Source organism: Magallana gigas, chromosome 1 (assembly GCF_963853765.1).
Source record: "Magallana gigas chromosome 1, xbMagGiga1.1, whole genome shotgun sequence".
NCBI lineage: Eukaryota > Metazoa > Mollusca > Bivalvia > Ostreida > Ostreidae > Magallana > Magallana gigas.
Genome location: NC_088853.1, coordinates 15,495,176 through 15,513,995, shown reverse-complemented (window position 1 = coordinate 15,513,995; position 18,820 = coordinate 15,495,176). Strand labels below are relative to the sequence as shown.

Below are 18,820 nucleotides of genomic sequence, written 5' to 3'. Positions count from 1 at the left end.
CCGTTGTAAATTGTTGAAATGTGATTGAAGATTTTTGACATCCAAAAAATGACGTCATAATCGCACTTGATTACAAACGGCGAGGATTTTCCCGAAAGTGACGGAGTTAGGGTAGTGGCGGAGTTATGGGGCGATGCGATATATTATAAAGAGGGAGGGGAGATATGAATAGATGATTAAACGTCCGTTGTATCTGCTACGTTTGTTGGTATTTCCCGTCCCATTATATGTAACAAAAATCTAAAAAAAAACCAAAACATTTTTAACAATCCGGCATTAAATATGCAGGCCCTGGGTAATGGTTCCCAACCCCGTTTTACGATAGAAGTAACTATAAACTGTGTTTCTGTCCTGTTTATTCTTCCCACTTACGTGTATAATACACCGGATGGTCCATTTAAATCTTCCCCACAACAAGAAGTGGTCTCCTGTCGTGTTAATCCGTGCGCCGGTCCGTGACTAGTGGCGATTTAGGTACTCTTAGTATCACTTCCTGGATCAACACTCTCCCTCTTGATGAAGTTCGGTAGAACAGCAGTATGTGTGGAGAATATGTGTTGTTGTACTGTTTTTGGGGATTCTTACAATTCTTCTCCACTGTTCCTGCTTACGGTAAGAATACCTTTCTTTCTTTAAGATGTCTTATAATGCCTCATATTTCATGGGGGTCCAAATCCCCCACTCCCTTCAAAATTGAAATTTCTTCAAATTTACATTATTAAGTTACCAATAATATGGCTCGGACCCCCTGGCAAACTCAACTAACCGTTGGACACCCCCTCCTTTGAAAAAAAAAATCTGGATCCGCGCATATGCTGAGTTTACTGGGGTTTTAATGTTGAGGCACATGAGGGGAATGTGTGATGTGTGATCCGACCATTAAGTATAAAAAAAATCAGGTTTATTTTGCATCATGGTTTTTCAAATATTTGATCATGATACCAGTGTTCATTTCATTTAATCCCGCTATGTACGTACATTGGTAACCGCTACAAGCACATTTCACTGGATACATATGTACACACAGAACATTTAATTGGAAAGGAATGCTTGATGCGAGAAAGCTACAACTTTCAAGTGGGGAGCTGTTAAAACTTAAAATCAGTTCAAAAATCTCTTTTCACAAACAGTACTAATTTTCCCATGTCACGTAATTTCGGGCAGAAGATTAGACTCCTTCATTTAGTAAGCGGAGGTTTACAACTCGTCGAGTAAGTTTTATTGTGACACTATCAAGTAGATATTTCCCGAGTGAAGGTCAATTTGAAATTGTCATCTTGCCAGGGCCGTAAAATTATTTCTTTATCTATCTTGTTAGCTCTCTCTCTCTCTCTCTCTCTCTCTCTCTCTCTCTCTCTCTCTCTCTCTCTCTCTCTCTCTCTCTCAATATATCAGTTGCGGGGATGGCGTATGTTTTGTATTTCTTTTCCTTCCATTTCTTCTTTTTATGCAGCCTCTCTCCCTACACACTGTTTAGCAACCGCAAAACCATTTTAGGATCTCAAGGTTTAATTTTAATATAAGATATTTGTAACATTCATCGCACCCCTTAACATGCTAAAGTACAAGTAAGATTTTAACTTCCGCATTCATTTAACCGCATATAATTCCCCTTACGATTCTAATGCCGCTTTACTGTTGTCGCATTTTATAAACACCGCTCATTTTTCGGCAGATATATAACTCTCCTCCTTAAATCCAGAAAAAAACATATTTTGTTTATATTCTGCGTCATTTTTAATAAACATGTTGCATGTTTAAGACACAGCTCCTACACAAAATGCTAGTTCTATTCGGAAAATTCAATCTGTTGTTTGCGATTTAAACTACTCATAGTACACTAATTACATTGTTGCTGGTTATCTTTTATTTCAAAAGAGGGTATATAGGGAAATATCAGAACTTCGGTCAAATCACGCAAAATTAACAACAAAACAGAATCTCAGGAAAGCTAGATTTTTTTTTTTTGGCAATTAACCTCATGTTATACCGGACATGATATTCAATACAATTGTCAAAATGCTATAAGCATAATTCAAGGATTATCTTTTGATCGCTTTGTATTAAAGATTTACGTGCCCAGAGAGGATCAAGAGGTTGCCACCTCCCATTCCCTTACCCTTTTCTCTCCGGAAAATTTATGTAATTTTTAAATATCAAAGTGAAAAGATAAACATTTCTGATTTTAATGTTTGAAATAAATGAAATAAAATAGCAAGGTATAGAATGCATTCTTGACGTGGAAACTGTATTACATAGCTTAGCTTGTGAAGTAAATTCCTATCTGTTTTGTTTTACAGAGAACCTAGCTTTGAATAAGCCAGCATGGCAGAAGTATCCATTCAGCTATTCTTTTTGGGGGGCGGACAAAGGTGTGGACGGACGGAAATCGAGTCTGTCTGCTGCGGGGGGACAGTGCGTGATATCGGCCAACAGTCGGTATACAGCAGAATGGCGGGTAGATCTAGGAGACGAACTCAGTATACATTACATCTTTATACAGTACAGAACGGATGATTTCGCCTGGGGTAAGTGATAAATATTCAATTAGATTTATAATGCATGAAAAAAGACAATAACAAACTGTCAACCATCTTAAAAACCTCTAAAAAGATAGAGGTAGGATTAGGTGGCTAGGAGGAATGAGCATCCTCTGCCGACCGGTCACATCCGCCGTGTACTCTTTGTCTAGACTTAATCGAAAAAAACGGGAAATAATTTAATTCTGGTTGTGACGCGCTTTCTGATTGGCTAAGAAAAAATACCGGCATTTAATATCGTACATGTATAAAAATGTTGCCTACGTTATAGTAAAACTAATATCAAAACTTATCAATCTGCTTGACGTTACGTTTGAACGTCTGTACATGTTGATGTCATTTTCAAAGTCAAATGACCGTTTTATGTACAATTTACAGCCGGAAAAAAATAAATTATAAGCAATAAATTCAATATTTATTAGTTTCATACGATATAAAATGTTTTTTTGGAACAGTTTACGCTTTTTTATAAACTGTTCCAAACCATATTATATCTTGGAACAGTTTACGCGTAAAAAGAACTTAGAAGTTAAAATAGCTTTCCTATATAATGTCAGAGGAAAATTATATTGCTTTTGATTCTGATTCAGCGATAAAGTTTCCCCTGAAAATGCCTAAGTAGACTCTAACTCAACTTTCGATCGCTTTGTTTTCAAATTTCCAACCGCTCTGCTACTTCAACGGAAGTGTACTATTCCGCCAAACTTCAATCGTTTTTTTAATTGTACAAGTGAATTTTCTTTTCTGTTTCATTTAATTATAATAAAAAGGGTTGTCTTGTCAAAAGTAATGTCATATTTATCTATCATGATAATCAGTTGCTTGTAACATTGTTGTACTATTTTTTGTTTCGTCATCTTAATCGTAGCGGCTTTCTAGGTCATCACAGTAGAGAATGTATGGAGCATTGTTATTGTCATAATTTGCAACAAATGTAAATATAAGAAATAAGGTATCATTTTTTGATGTATATCGGGACATAAATACGGGTTGGTACGTGATCAAATCTTCGATCACGTGACCAACCCGTATTTATATCCCGATATGCATCTAAAAATGATACCTTATTTCTTAAATAAATAAACCAAGATATTTTTTTTAAATATTTTGCAGATGAAAACAATGGTTACACTGCTAGATTCCTGGGATACTCTGTTTACGTATCAAACTCAACCAATAAAGAGGACGGGGTACTGTGTTTCAAGGACACCAATTATACGAGAGCCACAATCCCCAACCCTACAAACATAACTTGTATCACCCACGGGAGATACGTTATTTACTACAGCGACAAAAACAACCCTCCATATCCCGCTGGATATGATGAGTTCGCTTTCAACGAAATATGTGAACTTGAGGTCTACGGTAAGGAAATAAGACCTTGTACCTTTGGTAGGTTGTACAAATAACTACAATTGAACTTCAATATCTCGAACACTGCTACCTTGAAAACGATGGATATGTCGAAGTGATTTTTAAGTCCCAACTACTTATATTTTTTAGTAATTTAACCTTGATATCTTGAATACTAGGATGTCCCCAATTTTTTAACCAGTCCCGTTTAGTTGGAGATAAGGAGGTTTGACTGTATCTTTATCTTGCGTCAAAACAGGTTAAAAATGATGCAGGTTTCAAGTGAAATATACATCGATTGCGTGTTCTTAGCTAAAAATCCAGACAAATATTGTTGATTTCAGAGACACGTGTCTGAGTGGCCGGTAATGTATTAGACAGGCCTACGTCACATTGCTGTTTGACACAATTACCCACAGTCCAAGTTCCTGTTAGAATGGTTCTTAACTATTAAAACAAATTTATATTAACAACTTTTATAAAGAAAATAATACACTCTGTCAACTCGTAGGCACTATGCTACTGTTGTAACTCACATAGGTATAGGTAGCAGCAGCACCTGAGACAGAGTCTGATGTCTGAGAGTGTAGTCCAAAGCTTTTTTTTTTCAAGCCGAAGGCTTGATATCATTGTCATGTTGTAAATTTTGGATTTACTGGGACGGTGTAAATACAAAATTGTTGTAGATTTGCATTTGCACCCATCCCGTCAATTCAAATTTTACAAGATGACAACATTAGCAGTTTTCATCATTTCAATTTGGCCTTTTTAAATACTCAGACCAACTCAAATGTTGGAAATGCTTTCGCATAGTTTCAGTATGTTGAAATAAAATATATTCAGTATTTGAAATTATACATTAAAATCAAAACTATCAGACATTACATGTAGCGGCATTTGCCATTATTCTTTGTTTGGAACGAAAATTCAATAATCAAGTTGTTGTTAAGGAGCAAATTGATGGGCTATCCATGACATCGGCTAATTTGGGTTGTTCTTGTAATCAGGGTGTCCCACACCAGGATATTATGGACTAGACTGTTCCTTACCGTGTCCCCGGAACTGTCAGGAAGGTCGCTGTAACATAGTGGATGGATCGTGTCTGGGCTGTGTTCCGGGATACACTGGACCGACTTGTGTTTCAGGTTTAGAATACTAAAGAAATACCATTATTGAGCTCCAATTTCTTATTCATATATTGAGACCTTTGGATGTTTCTTGCTTATGCATACGACATACGTATTTATCGATGATATATGGTTACTTTTGTCCAACAGAGCAATGTCTTCAAAAACTTCATGTTTTAAATATTTCTTGCTTACAAATAAAAGATTAATTGTTGATGCAAATGCAATATTTACCCGATTAAAAAGATGACTGATTTTTTCTTTAAAGAAATCAACTTGATATTTTCTGTGTCATAATACAACAACATTTATAATAATGTAACAAAATGATAAAATTTAATTAACCAAACTCATATCATTTTCAATAAGATATGGCGATACATAGATTTCTCTGGTTTAATCTTGCAGCATGTACTGATAACAAGTACGGTCTGGAGTGTAACTCTACGTGTGGTAAATGTTTGAATGGTGCACAGTGCAATCACGTGAACGGAAGTTGTCCAATCGGATGTGACGCAGGGGTGTTTGGTGACAAATGTGATAAACGTAAGATTTATCCAAAACATTTTATTATGTAACAAATGTTCCGAAGAACAACACATGCGGAACAAAGAGATACAGGGAATAATATAAATCATTATTTGTTTAAATAATTAGAGTTGTCTTTTGAAGATGTTTAGACGATCGCATCTTTTTTAAGAGAAACTTTTTTTTTGTAGGTTTTTTTTATCCCCTTCATTGTTCTTCATGTCAAGAAATTTATAATACATTTCAATCAAAATTATCGAAACATCCTCATGATTTGATCTTCCGGTAAAATCCTGGTTTTATATATTCACGATACTATTGTACTTGCCAACTCTTTTTTTCCTTTCATCTTAAAGAGTGTCCTATTGGATTGTTTGGGTACAATTGTCGGGAGAATTGTAGCGCGAACTGTGGAGTTCCGGGGAGATGTGACAGGGTCACGGGAGAGTGTGAGGGAGGGTGCCAGCCAGGATGGAGTGACCTCCAATGTAAAATAAGTAAGGCTTTGTTTTTCTAGCTGTTCTGACTGCAAAGTTGTGCACGAGATTAGTAATTTAACAGATATAGTTATCAAAAATCAATACATTAAACCAAGAATTTATTAATTCTGTTGCTTGGCCTTTATATACAATCATATTTATAATGTAAATTCCTAATTAAATGCGAGGAATTATTTTCCGCGTAAAATCGCGAGAGGCAACCCTCGTGGATTTTAAAGTTTCGCTTTTTTTTCACTTTTGAACTATAGGAAATTATAACCAAAAATTGCTGATCTCGATTTTATAATCCGGGGATTTGATACAAAACAATGGAATCGCGGATTTTAAAGTTTCGCTTTTTTTTCACTTTTGAACTATAGGAAATTATAACCAAAAATTGCTTACCTCGATTTTATAATCCGGGGATTTGATACAAAACAATGAAATCGCGGATTTATTACTCGCGTAAAACATTTACAGCTGGGTAATGGATTTGGGTATCAGCCAGGATGGACCTCAGTTGTAATGATACAAGCAACCCATTTCTCTTGAGTATTAGAAATCATTGGGATGCCGTCTTAATTCCTGTTTTATCAACCATAGTCTTAGTATATAAAATTCAATAAAAAGATATTAAGTGCAAATACTGAATAGATTTGTTTTTGCCATTTTTTAAGTGAGCATTAAACGTGTACATTGACATTTTAGTCTGACTGTTTTAATTTGTAGAGTTATGTACGAAGTTTTCATTCGAAGCTAGGTGGAGTGTAAAAGTGAATGAATAATAAAAAAAAAAACCACAAGATATTATTTTACTCTTGAGAAATATAAAATGAGAAAAACGACATTTAATGCACGCAAGCCGTGCAATAATCTTTTAATAATGATTTCTACAGAGTGTGAGGCGGGTAAATTTGGTCAAAACTGTAGGGAGTCCTGTGGGAACTGTGTACAGAATGGAGCCTGTCATCATGTTAACGGCTCCTGTCTAAATGGATGCGATGCAGGATATGAAGGAACCAACTGTACACAAGGTAAATCAATGCAAATGAGTTATTTTATTCCATAGAAAATGGCGCTTCTGTAAATAAAGTTTATAAAGGGAAATGTGTATACGTATGGTCATCAAGCTTTGTAATGTATTATTTCTTATTGTTATACTTTCATGTTAAATACTGAAATCTGATTGGTTAAGACGCAGTTAATAATATTTACTATTACCCTCAGCGTTAGCAACGCACTTGGCAACGGGTAACATTAAAAAATGTTACATGCGCGAAAATTATGCGCGTACGGTTCGCTGTAGAATTCACGTTATTCCTATATAAAAGCAGTAAAATTTTCTTAAAAATTTTAAAAAAGACATTCAGTATAACAAAATAAATAGTGCCTGTTTGGGAGGATAACAGTTGAAATTGACACCCCTCGAAAACCATTGTCAACCTCCGCTTCGCGTCGGTTGACAATGGTTTTCTCGGGGTGTCAATTTCAACTGTTACCCTCCCAAACAGGCACTATTTATATAGGATGATACATTTTGATGTACATGATAATGAAGGACCCATCTGTACACAAAGTAAATCAGTTCGAATTATTACAATTTGAAATCGTTTTCAACTTACTTGTAGTGAAAAGAAAATAAGTGATCAATGTACTGTTTTACAACATAGCCCATCTTAAAGATATATAAACGAAACAGTTTTCTTTCTAAATAAATCCTGCGCAGGAGTTGTTTTGGTTTAAATAAATACACCCTGGTCTAATTGGCTGCTTACCTATACTGTATACAGGGCTATTTTCACCCCGTGTAATGTTCAATCTTCGATATGCTCTTTCGAAAAGTTTTGCCCCGTTTTGAAATCGCCCAGATACTGTATGTTTAAAGAGAAAAAGATTGAAACATTGAAATTCGACCCGTCTAAAATTTGCCCGCTAATAAAACGGCGCGAATATTTCCCTGAACATACAGTAGTTTAACAAAAGTTACCATGTCCGCTTTTATTAACGAATTTCACTGAAAAAAATGCACATACTTGTCAGAGTACGCATAATAGCTTTCCTATCACCTCGGTCCAAATGTCTATCAATATTTATTTGGAAACTATGTTCACCGGTAGCTATGTTCACCATGTATAGTTAATTTTTAATATCGTACAAATTGTTGTATTCAAATTGTCCATCTGTTTTACAAAGTGATTCCAGTATTTTTAAACAATTAAAATTTCACAATATTTTTATCCATGCTTGGTATTTAAGGTTGTAAATGGGGATCCTATAGTTACAATTGTAACGAAACATGCCAGGCAGTTTGTGCAAATAATGGAACCTGTGACGTCATAACGGGAACATGTGAACAGGTAAATCACAAGATATGTTTAGGTATGTTGTTGTATAAAATAAATTAATACCTTATTTTTTTTAAATATCTTTTCACTCTACCTTCAGCATTTTTACGCGCATAAATAATCTCATTTAAACCAACTGAGACCCAATTCGGTATCAAATTGCAATTCTAAACAAGAGACCTTTATAGTACAATTAGACATGCGTTAAGAAGTACTAGTATTTATACATATACTAGACTTAACGATATATGCTTAATCATTGGCATCAATTTTAAACTTATATTCTTATATTTTTCTCGCTTATGTTTTTGAAAACAAAACATACTTCACTGTTCTTGTAATATGATTGACGAGATTTTTTCTGATATAATTACTTTATTTATCATAATTATCTTCCACAGTGGTATAGTGTCAATATAACAGATACCAATTCTTTATTACACAGATTGGTACACCAAGCAATGGAGGTGACAACACAGCTGTTATTGCCGGTGTGGTTGTGGCAGTAGGTCTAGCCATCGTCCTCGTTGTCTTTATCATTGTTTTTAAGAGGTAACATATTGTAAACCAACTTTTATTCGCGTGCGAGAAATTTTTGCGAGGTTTGCAAGAGCTTTGTTACCGCGAATATTTCTCGCGACGAGACACTTATTGACGTATTTTTGTTTTAACGAAACGGATGTTGATAAGGCTTGGTTGCGAAATTAAGGAGGCCGACTTTAGTTTGCATTGCGCATGTTTTTGCGCATTCTAATATAATACAGTTGTTTTATACTTCTTATGAATTTTTTTCGATATCATTTATAAAATTGAACACAATAAACAAAATACAGATAAAAATATTTAGATTTTTAAAGGAAATTTTTATTTTTAACACGATTTTTACGTTGTGCGGTAGGGGAGCATTGCCATTGCGCTTTTATGACGTTATGATAAAATGAAGCTTTGTAGGAGTACGTTATAAGAAATAACATAAAAGAAAAAGTAAAAATTGTACGCTGTTGAAATTTTATATACAGAATGATGCTATCCTCGAAGATATTTTCCTCATTTTTGGAATGGATCCATTATACCAATCATCATTCGTGATGATCCAAATATATAGCAAAATTTGGTGCATTTTAATATTTTGAGATGGCCCCCACTAAAAACCAGACGGTAGAATTTTGTGTGTTTTACATATAAGGTAGGAAATGATATTACTTATCATATATAACAATTTGAGAAAAAAAGCTATTGTAGTATTTTTTAAAACTGCTTTGATGTGCGGAAAATGACAGTTTCCAATGCATTCCTATAGTAAATGTACCTCTATTTTGAGATGGACCCTTAAAAGAACCAGATTTTCATGAACCTTCGCATATAAACTAGATTTAGTTTAAATTACATAGGGTTAAAAAATAAAGAGTTTTGCTATTGTAGTTTTTCCGCAAAAAAACCCAAATCGACCTCCTTAAGTTGCCGCGAACAAGTCTATCCTTGTTGAATCGCGAAATAAACTCGTCGGTTTTCTGTATATGCAGCTTAATTGTTATTTCAGCAACACTGTATTTAAACATATTTTGCAGCTAAATATCAGCAACATGTTTGATGTTTGGAATTATTTTGTTAAAAAAAAAAAAAACATTGTTTAACGCACACCTTTACTGTTCTTTTCTTTTAGATTGAGAACAACGAAGTCGAAGGATGAAATGCAACGAACTGAAAGACGTATACTAGAGAGGGAAGAGAATGCACATTGTAAGTGATAGGTGCTTAAAATGAGACCGATGCTCGTAATGACGTTTAGATTGCAACATTCAAGATAAGTATCTTAAGTATACTTCTTGTATTTTGGTGTAAAATCTTGATTTTGTTTTGAATCAGTTTGGGCTGTAACATGTATGTAACGATGTAGTACAGACACAAATTCACCTTTTATTATCATTAACTGTATAAATAGCCGCATGGAGATGGTACCTTTGAGATTGCAAACTATCAAACGTTTTATCTCACCTGTGCTGAAGACTTAAGTGAGCTATTGTGATCACTTTTTGTCCGGCGTCCGTCTGTCTGCCCGTCTGTCTGTCTGTAAAGCTTTTGACATTTTTGACTTCTTATCCAGAACCACCTGGCCGATTTCAATTAAACTTAGCATTAATCCTATACAGGTGAAGGTCATTCAAATTTGTTAAAATGAAGGGCTACGTCCTCTTTTAAAGGGAGATGATTTAGAATTATTGAAAATTTATTGGTATCTTTTTTAAAAATCTTCTCCTCAAAAACCGATCGGCCAAAAAAGCTTTAACTTTTGTGGACGCTTCCTTTAGTAGGACGGATTCATTTTTTCAAAATTTGGTCATCGAGGGTAGGGCGGGATCACATTGGGTGTTGAATCTTTACATAGGAATTATATGTTAATTCTTTTACAATCTTCTTAAAAAGCAATGGAGCAGAAAAAGCTGAAACTTGTGTGGAAACATTCTCATTTAGGTTAGATTCAAGTTAGTTCAAATCATGAACCCTCGGGTTAGGGTGGGGCCACAATAATGGGGGCGCATATTTTTACAAAGGAATATACATGTTTATTTTGGTCGTTTTAGTGCACAATGGAGGCGAGAACACTGGTTTTTCCAACATCTATGAAAATATGGAAACCGATGGTAACTCTGTTTTGAAGTCTGAGAGCAATAAAACCTCATTAGATACACCCATTGAGAAAAAATATGACGTCAGAGATGATGACACTGATGACGAAGGCATTGACAATCCCTATGGAGACATGTATTTAAATGAGGAAACCATATGTGATATCCTCATTAGTGATATCGAAAGTGCAATAAATGAAAGGAGAGAAAATGATGATGATGGATTCAAAAGAGAATATGCTGTAAGCGATCTAAATGCAAAATTGGTCCGTTTCATAAATATGGTAAAATAGTTTATTTTTTTAAGTTTTTTTTTTAATTGTCTGGTTTAATTTCATAGATGTTGCCGTATGGAGAACAACATCCATGCGAAGTTGGAAAACGCCAGGAAAATCTAGTCAAGAACAGATTCAAAACTACATTCCCTTGTAGGTTTTCAAAGAAGTACATTGTCAAATATTTTCTTGTCCAGATGTTCTATTCATAAATAATTTTCAAAATAATTTCAAAAGAAGCTCAGATGCGATTAAAACTACATTCTTTGCCTTCTGGTCAACATGACGTTTTTGTTCGCGTAGATTCTTATCATTAGGATTAATAACAAATACTTGATTCCAAATGTATTTTATTTCCTTTTTCCAAATGATGGAAATGAGAATTACACTGATAGTTTTTCAGTTAATCAATAGTTAAAGAACGTGACCTAGTGATTAGTTTAACCAATTGATATCAAACTTCTATACTTCTAGTCCTCACTGTACTAACACACAGAAGTGGTCTTTTATTACAGATGATCACTCAAGGGTCGTTCTGACAGAACCAGATAAATCATCTAATGACTATATCAATGCAAACTACATCAGTGTGAGTATCACTCAGTATACTTCATTATACACGTATAAACAACATTGCAATTCAAATTCTTATCAAATATTTTTTTAAGGGATTGGATGAAGAGAAAGTGTATATTGCATCACAAGGTAAATAAAAATTTGCATTTGAAGTTTAACCAAAAAGTTGTCTAAGTATTGAAAAATACAGTAAAAGACGGTTATAGCGAACATGCTTATAATGAACTGACGCTTACAGCGAAGTGGGTTTTCATTCCCCGTGACAATATTATATATTGTGAACTTAATATATATAACGAATTATGCTTAAAACGAAGCAAAATCGTCGTCCCAGGCAGTTCGTAATAACCGTGTTTTACTTTTAAAACTTAAAAAATACTGAAAACATCTTCCACCTTGTCTTGTTATGAAGGTCCCAAGCAGACCACTTTAAATGACTTTTGGACAATGATCTGGCAAGAGAAGGTCACACAAATTGTGATGTTGACCAACTTAAAAGAGGGAGTGAAGGTCAGTAAATTTGACAGGAACAATTCAAACTAGTGGATGAAGTTAAGTTCTGTATTTGTGTTAATTAACGTAATATATAACTCATTTAATTGTAATCATTTTGCCGAAAACCGTATTTTAAATGAAAGACTGACCGTGCATGTTTAAAATTCAAATCAGGTGAAATGCATTCAGTATTGGCCGGAGAATACGAAATCAAGACTGCACGGAAATATCGTCATCAAGAATGTGGAGGAAAAACAATACGCTTTCTACGTCATACGAAAGCTGTCAGTTTCGCATAAACAGGTAATGTCATACTTCTAAATGTATAGCTGTGTTGTGTTGTACTTGTACTATGTTAAAATAGTTGTTGAGTTTGGATACATAGCGGAGGCTCAAATATTGTCAGCTTTCAGCCATGTCGGCTCCTTACTTAGACGTCAGCATTCTTACAAAGTTGAATGCATTAAGAAAACTAATGACGTCGTGGTCATAGAGATTACTATGACATTACTATCAATCTGGAACCACCAGACTTTTCTGAATACACTAGTAATGGCATGCGCTGATCCAGAAATTTTTTTGAGGGGTGGGGTATGGACCCCCTTGACATCCCATCCCTCTATATCCGCGTATGAATGGTCAGCTATACTAAAAAGGATGGATAATAATTTACAGTTGCTGTTTGGTTGTTCTTTTTAACTAATCATCAAACAATATCCAGTGTGAAAGTTAAACCTTACGGTTTTTATTATCCTCCATTATCAGCAAAATAAGTCACGTGTTGTTATGCAATACCACTACACCACGTGGCCTGACCATGGTACCCCGGATCCTCTTTCATTGGTTGTTTTCCATAGTCATGTGATGAGAACAAGGACCAATAGAAATAAATCACCAATACTTGTTCACTGCAGGTAGGATCGTGTATATGCATGCATATACCATTTAATGTTTATTAAACAATCCAAGATCACAGATTAATATTGTCATGATTCAGATTATGTGCAAACTAAATGTTTAACATTTACCACTGAATTTTATCGGATTACCGTAAAATAACAATATTAAAAAAACTTTGCAAATTCAAAGACAAATGTAAAAACTATAATAAAAAAGATTTTTTAAAAATGAAAAAAACAAAATTCAAGTGTCTTTGCACTGAAAGTGGTATGCAATTGTAGCGCAGGGATAGGTCGAACAGGAACCTACATTGCTCTGGATGCCATGTACAAGGCGGGTAAAGCATCTGGTAAAATCAATGTAGCGGAGTGCGTCAAGATTATGAGGGCAAACAGGATGAACATGGTCCAAACTTATGTAAGTCTGTCAGAACTTTACTCAATGTGTACACTTATGAACCCTACCAAATAATGAACTAAAAGTAAAATTAGAACCATTTTAACAAGAGCTTGGACTTTGCGTAGTTGTGTTAAACATCACTGTGACGTAGGCCTGTCTGTTTTATTCCTGGCCACTCAGCCATGGTTCTTTGAAATCAACAAGATTTGTCTAGCTTTTGAGCTTAAGACTCCTCAATCGGTGTATATTTCGCCTGAAAGCAACAAGATTTGTCTGGCTTTTGAGCTAAGACTGCTCAATCGATGCATATTTCGCCTGAGACCGCATCATTTATAACTTGTTTTGACGCAAGAAATAGAGAGCTACGCCCTATTAAAAGTCCAAGGTCTTGTTAAAATGGTTCTAATGTACTGTGGACTCATTTTTATTCGTGGAGGTCAATATTCATCGGTAGCCAAATTTCTTCCTGGTTCATAGGGACGTAATTTCATTGGTAAAAAGTTCTTTTTTGCAAATAAATATTTAACATATGCTTGTGTATACATTTGTGGGAATGTAAATTCGATGATAAGGGTTACCCACGAAAACCACGAATATTTGTTACCCACGAATAATGAGGATATTCCACAGTACTTACCATAATAATAAACTAAAAGTCGAATTACCTTCAAAATATATTTAGTACTTTAAGAATGAATTAAATAAAATTAATTTAATACGAAACTTTTTTTCTAGGAACAATATAAGACGATATTACTGGCATTGAACGAAAAATTTAAAGTTTCTTTAGAAGCACAAAGTCTTGCTGACTTTACAAAGAAGATAGAAAGTATGAGAGAAGATCACCCCGCTAATCATACAGGCATCAGGAAGGAGTTCCAGGTAAATTCATTAACGACAAAAACATAATTAAGAAGATTCCTTTTTACATTAATTTAGTGTAAGTTTTAAGATGAGACAATCATACATAACTTAAAGTGTTTTTTCTTTACTTTGCAGAAACTGATGGAGATTCGACCGCAATACACAAGTGTTCACTACAAGAATTCTAGTCAGCATTTAGACAATAAATGTGAAAACAATGCATTACCATGTCAGTACAGTATGCTCACAAAAATGAAATATTTAATTTGTAAAAACTAAATGAAATTTTCTTTGGGGCTAGAAATATACGCCAAATTTTTTCATCATACTTGTCAAACTCAAATAATTGTCGTCATACAGCAATAACAATAAAAAATAAATACGTAATAATTGTTAACCTCCCAAATTATAGTTATAAACAACGAATGCACTTTGACGAAGGTAATTTTGAAAATAAAGTTGCTATTGAAATCTAATTCACAGAAATTCGATTCGATTCGATTCACAGGAATGGTACAATTCATTTCCTTTTTCTTATCCATTTTCAACAAAATCATCTTGTTCTAGAATACTAGTAAATTGGTCATGCAAACTATAGCTGAAATTAAATTTTAAGACCACGGAATATTAACTGGCAAGATTGGAAATAGTTATAGGAAATGTATTTTCAATCCACCTCGGCATTTCTAACTTGCTATATACATGTTAGTTAAAGCGATCGAAAAACAATATATTTAGTATCGGCAAAGTTATTGAAAACAAAAATTATTTCGCCAAATAAGTATATAATCAGCAAATATAATACGCAAGTCAAGGCATTGTCCGATGACTTCAGAGAATCAGTCGTCACAAGTCTGAAATCAAGTGGGGCCATAGTTGAAACGGGGTTTATTCACAGAAAACAATCAAATTTCCCATTTATAAGATTAGAATTATATCCAATATTAGAATATATGAAATGTTTCATATAAGAAGTCATTGGACAATGCTTTGCCTTGCGTATAATATATATCCGAATTGGTATCTTTTCACATTTGCTGATTATTTACTTACTGATGAAATAAAATGGTTTTCAACCGCTTTTCTGATACTAATTAAAATGTTTTCCGATCGCTTTAAGTTATTTAGCAAGTTAGAAATGCTGAGATGGATTGAAAATACATTTCCTATAACTACAGTTTCGATCCAATGTTTTCTCAGACGTCCGTGTCAATTTGTTCCCGCCCATTTCAAATGTTTTGACTGTAACAAGTGAAACTGACGTAAGCTGTATATTTCCAATCTTGTCAGTTAATGTTCTGCGGTCTTAATTAGTATGTTTTGTCTTGACAATTATGTATTAGTTCTTCCTCTTTCAGTGGACAAATACATGTTGTATCTGACATCAGTTGTCGGTAAACGAGGCAACGTCATCAATGCGATTCATGTATCAGTGAGTACATACAACAATTCAAATGTTGTTCATTCTTATACAAGTACACAAATACAAAATCCTCGTTAGCGAGTCTAGCTGATCTTTTTTCATACACATTCAATGACAGGTATTAAAAATGCTGTTCTGTACTGGTATCTCTTTAAACCAAAATTATACAGTTTATGTTTACATCTTAAATGTTATTGATATAAAATGACTAGTCAAGCTTAATGAGTTTAGATGAAAGAATACGCTTGTATATATTTTTACCGCTTGTATAAGTATTCAATGGCTAATGTATATGCTTTAACTAGATAAATCCAGTAAAAAGTAAACTCACCACTACATACAGGGTATATACATGTAGCGAAAGCTAAAATCAATTTTCTTATGAAATATATCAGAAATACTTAGTACCTACTAAATATAAATGAATATAACCGAAATTTCTTTAAAGAAACATTATCGAAATTTATAATTAGTTGATACTCTCTTTAGTCTTGCCAGAAAGATAGAGCGTTTATAGTGACGCAATACCCGACACCAGAGGACGCTGTGGACTTCCTGCGCCTGCTCAATGATCATGATTCTGATACAGTCATCTGCATGAATCCATTATATGAAATAGAGTCGGTGGGTTTATTATGACATGCAAACATTCAATCAATATTGGATCTTTTCCATTTCTATTGCATACATTTTCATTTGTATTCTAGGATTTTCAATTTGCATTCCATTTTGATTTCTAACAGTTATTTTCCATCGTGAATTTTTCTTTCCTAGATTGGTGTGCAAATTTGAAGTATGTGGTTAAGTGACAGCAGCAGTATTACTTAAAATGTCTGAAGATTTAAAGAAGTTATGTTTAATCATTCCTGAACTAGAACACGTTTTTGTGCGCTATGAATTGAGAAACTGCAGCTATACTGCCAGTCAGCACTAACTTTTCCCGTAGAGCTACAAATTAAATCTGCTGCTGTGTCTCAAATACAGTTTTATCTTTTTTGTACTTAATTTCCATGGCAAATCTTTATTCAGAAGTTTTCTCTTATTAAGATATATTTGCATCATTTGTATGCATCAAATATTTACTGCGTTTCTATATTGAAATGATGCAATTGGGCAATGATGGACAATTTGAGAAAAAAAAATCACAGATTGGTTTTTACAAATTGATATAATTATAGCTCGATACATGTATCAAAGAAAGTATTTTACAGAACCAGTTTCCATTTTTTTTAGTCCAAGACATGGTTTCCAGAAAAAGCGTCCTCTAAGGACGTGGCACCATTTGTCGTTCAGCACGAGTCTGAAAGTGACACCGAGGTCAAGGTCACTACAGTCAACATCATACACGGGGAGGTAATAGGAACAGCTGATTAAACTCTGTATCTCTCTTTTCTCAATTTGACTGATGGTCCTTACCTCACTTATTTGAATCCTTTCAGAATATAACTCATATTCAAGTACTTTTTAAGGAGACAGCTGACTTATTTAAATCCTTTTAGAATACAACTCATATTCAAGTACTTTTTAGGAGACAGCTCACTTATTTGAATCCTTTCAGAATAATATTAATATTTAAGTACCTTTTAAGGAGACAGTTCACTTATTTTAATCCTTTTAGAATATAACTCATATTCAAGTACTTTTTAAGGAGACAGCTGACTTATTTAAATCCTTTTAGAATACAACTCATATTCAAATACTTTTGTAGGAGACAGCTGAGTTATTTAAATCCTTTCAGAATACAACTCATATTCAAGTAACTTTATTTTAGGAGACACCTCATTCCGTAGTGATTGTAGAACCCAAAGGACAACTGAAATCAACCGGAACCCCTCCAGACACATCGTTTCTTCGAAGCTTAGTATTATATACTCAGAATCTTTCAACAGAAAACCCCATTACTATTGTCAGCAAGTAGGTGGTACCCTAATTGTAACTTTTGGTTGATGTACAAGATGATAGATAGATAGATAGATAGATAGATAGATAGATAGATAGATAGATAGATAGATAGATAGATACATCTGTTCTGTAATGTACTCTTCCTTTATGAAGTCAGAACCACTTAATCATTGTATTGTTCAAATGGTAGCATATTTATAGATGCAAGTAGCTGATATTTTTTTCTCATGATTTTTTCATAAACGTTGCTGATCTCCATCTGCAATATATGTTGTCTTTTTTTTTTTCCTTTATGACAGGGATGGTGCTTCTCTATGCGGTGTTTTCTGTGCTGTGTTTAACTCCATACAACAAATCAATATGGACGACAACATTGACGTATTTACAACAGTCCGACAACTACAGACAAGGAGACCAGAGTTCTGTTCCACACAGGTATAATGTTGGGTTTTTTGCAATTAAATGTACTGTATACAGGGAAATATTCGCCCCCGTTTTATTTTTGCCCTTTGCTCTCGTTGTCAGCGAGACTGGGTAAATGTCATTCTCGTAAATAATATCTCTTTAAAACACAATTGCATGTGGGCAAATTCAAGAGGTGACGATACCGTTTGCAAGTGTAGTTAGCAAAAATAACACCGGGCGAAAATAACCCTGCATACAGTATTTAGATTTTATTTTAATGCTATTCATAAAAAAATGAAGATAACAAAAAAAAACATTGGATAATGCTTTTACTGACGTATTAACGTAATAACAATGACAAATAGTTTATTTGGTGGAAATATGTTCTGTCATCAGTTGTGTACTTTCCTATTCCCATTGACAGGATGAGTATTCCCTGGTGTATTCAACGTTACAGGATTACATTGAATCAACATCAGAGAATGTTTACAGCAATCAATAGAAAGACATGTGTCGGTTTTGTGAGAATTGCAATTGGCATTTTTTAAAAAATGAAACAATCTGGAAAACTCAGATCGAAGA

The 18,820-nt window shown here is 34.1% G+C and overlaps 1 protein-coding gene across 1 annotated transcript; it reads left to right on the top strand.

Moving 5' to 3' along the window:
* The first annotated feature begins 376 nt into the window (after window positions 1–376).
* LOC105328169 (receptor-type tyrosine-protein phosphatase epsilon) lies at window positions 377–18,780 on the top strand. Its single transcript, XM_034465199.2, has 26 exons — window positions 377–612; window positions 2,301–2,528; window positions 3,654–3,905; window positions 4,901–5,038; window positions 5,429–5,566; window positions 5,905–6,045; window positions 6,924–7,061; window positions 8,284–8,384; window positions 8,818–8,924; window positions 10,036–10,112; window positions 10,955–11,241; window positions 11,340–11,427; window positions 11,790–11,863; window positions 11,943–11,979; window positions 12,263–12,360; window positions 12,520–12,648; window positions 13,111–13,259; window positions 13,527–13,662; window positions 14,380–14,526; window positions 14,644–14,737; window positions 15,867–15,940; window positions 16,421–16,555; window positions 17,165–17,284; window positions 17,703–17,845; window positions 18,133–18,268; window positions 18,663–18,780. The coding sequence occupies exons 1-26, from the start codon at window positions 540–542 to the stop codon at window positions 18,738–18,740; spliced, it is 3,318 nt and encodes a 1,105-aa protein (XP_034321090.2). The 5' UTR covers window positions 377–539; the 3' UTR covers window positions 18,741–18,780.
* Window positions 18,781–18,820: the final 40 nt, after the last annotated feature.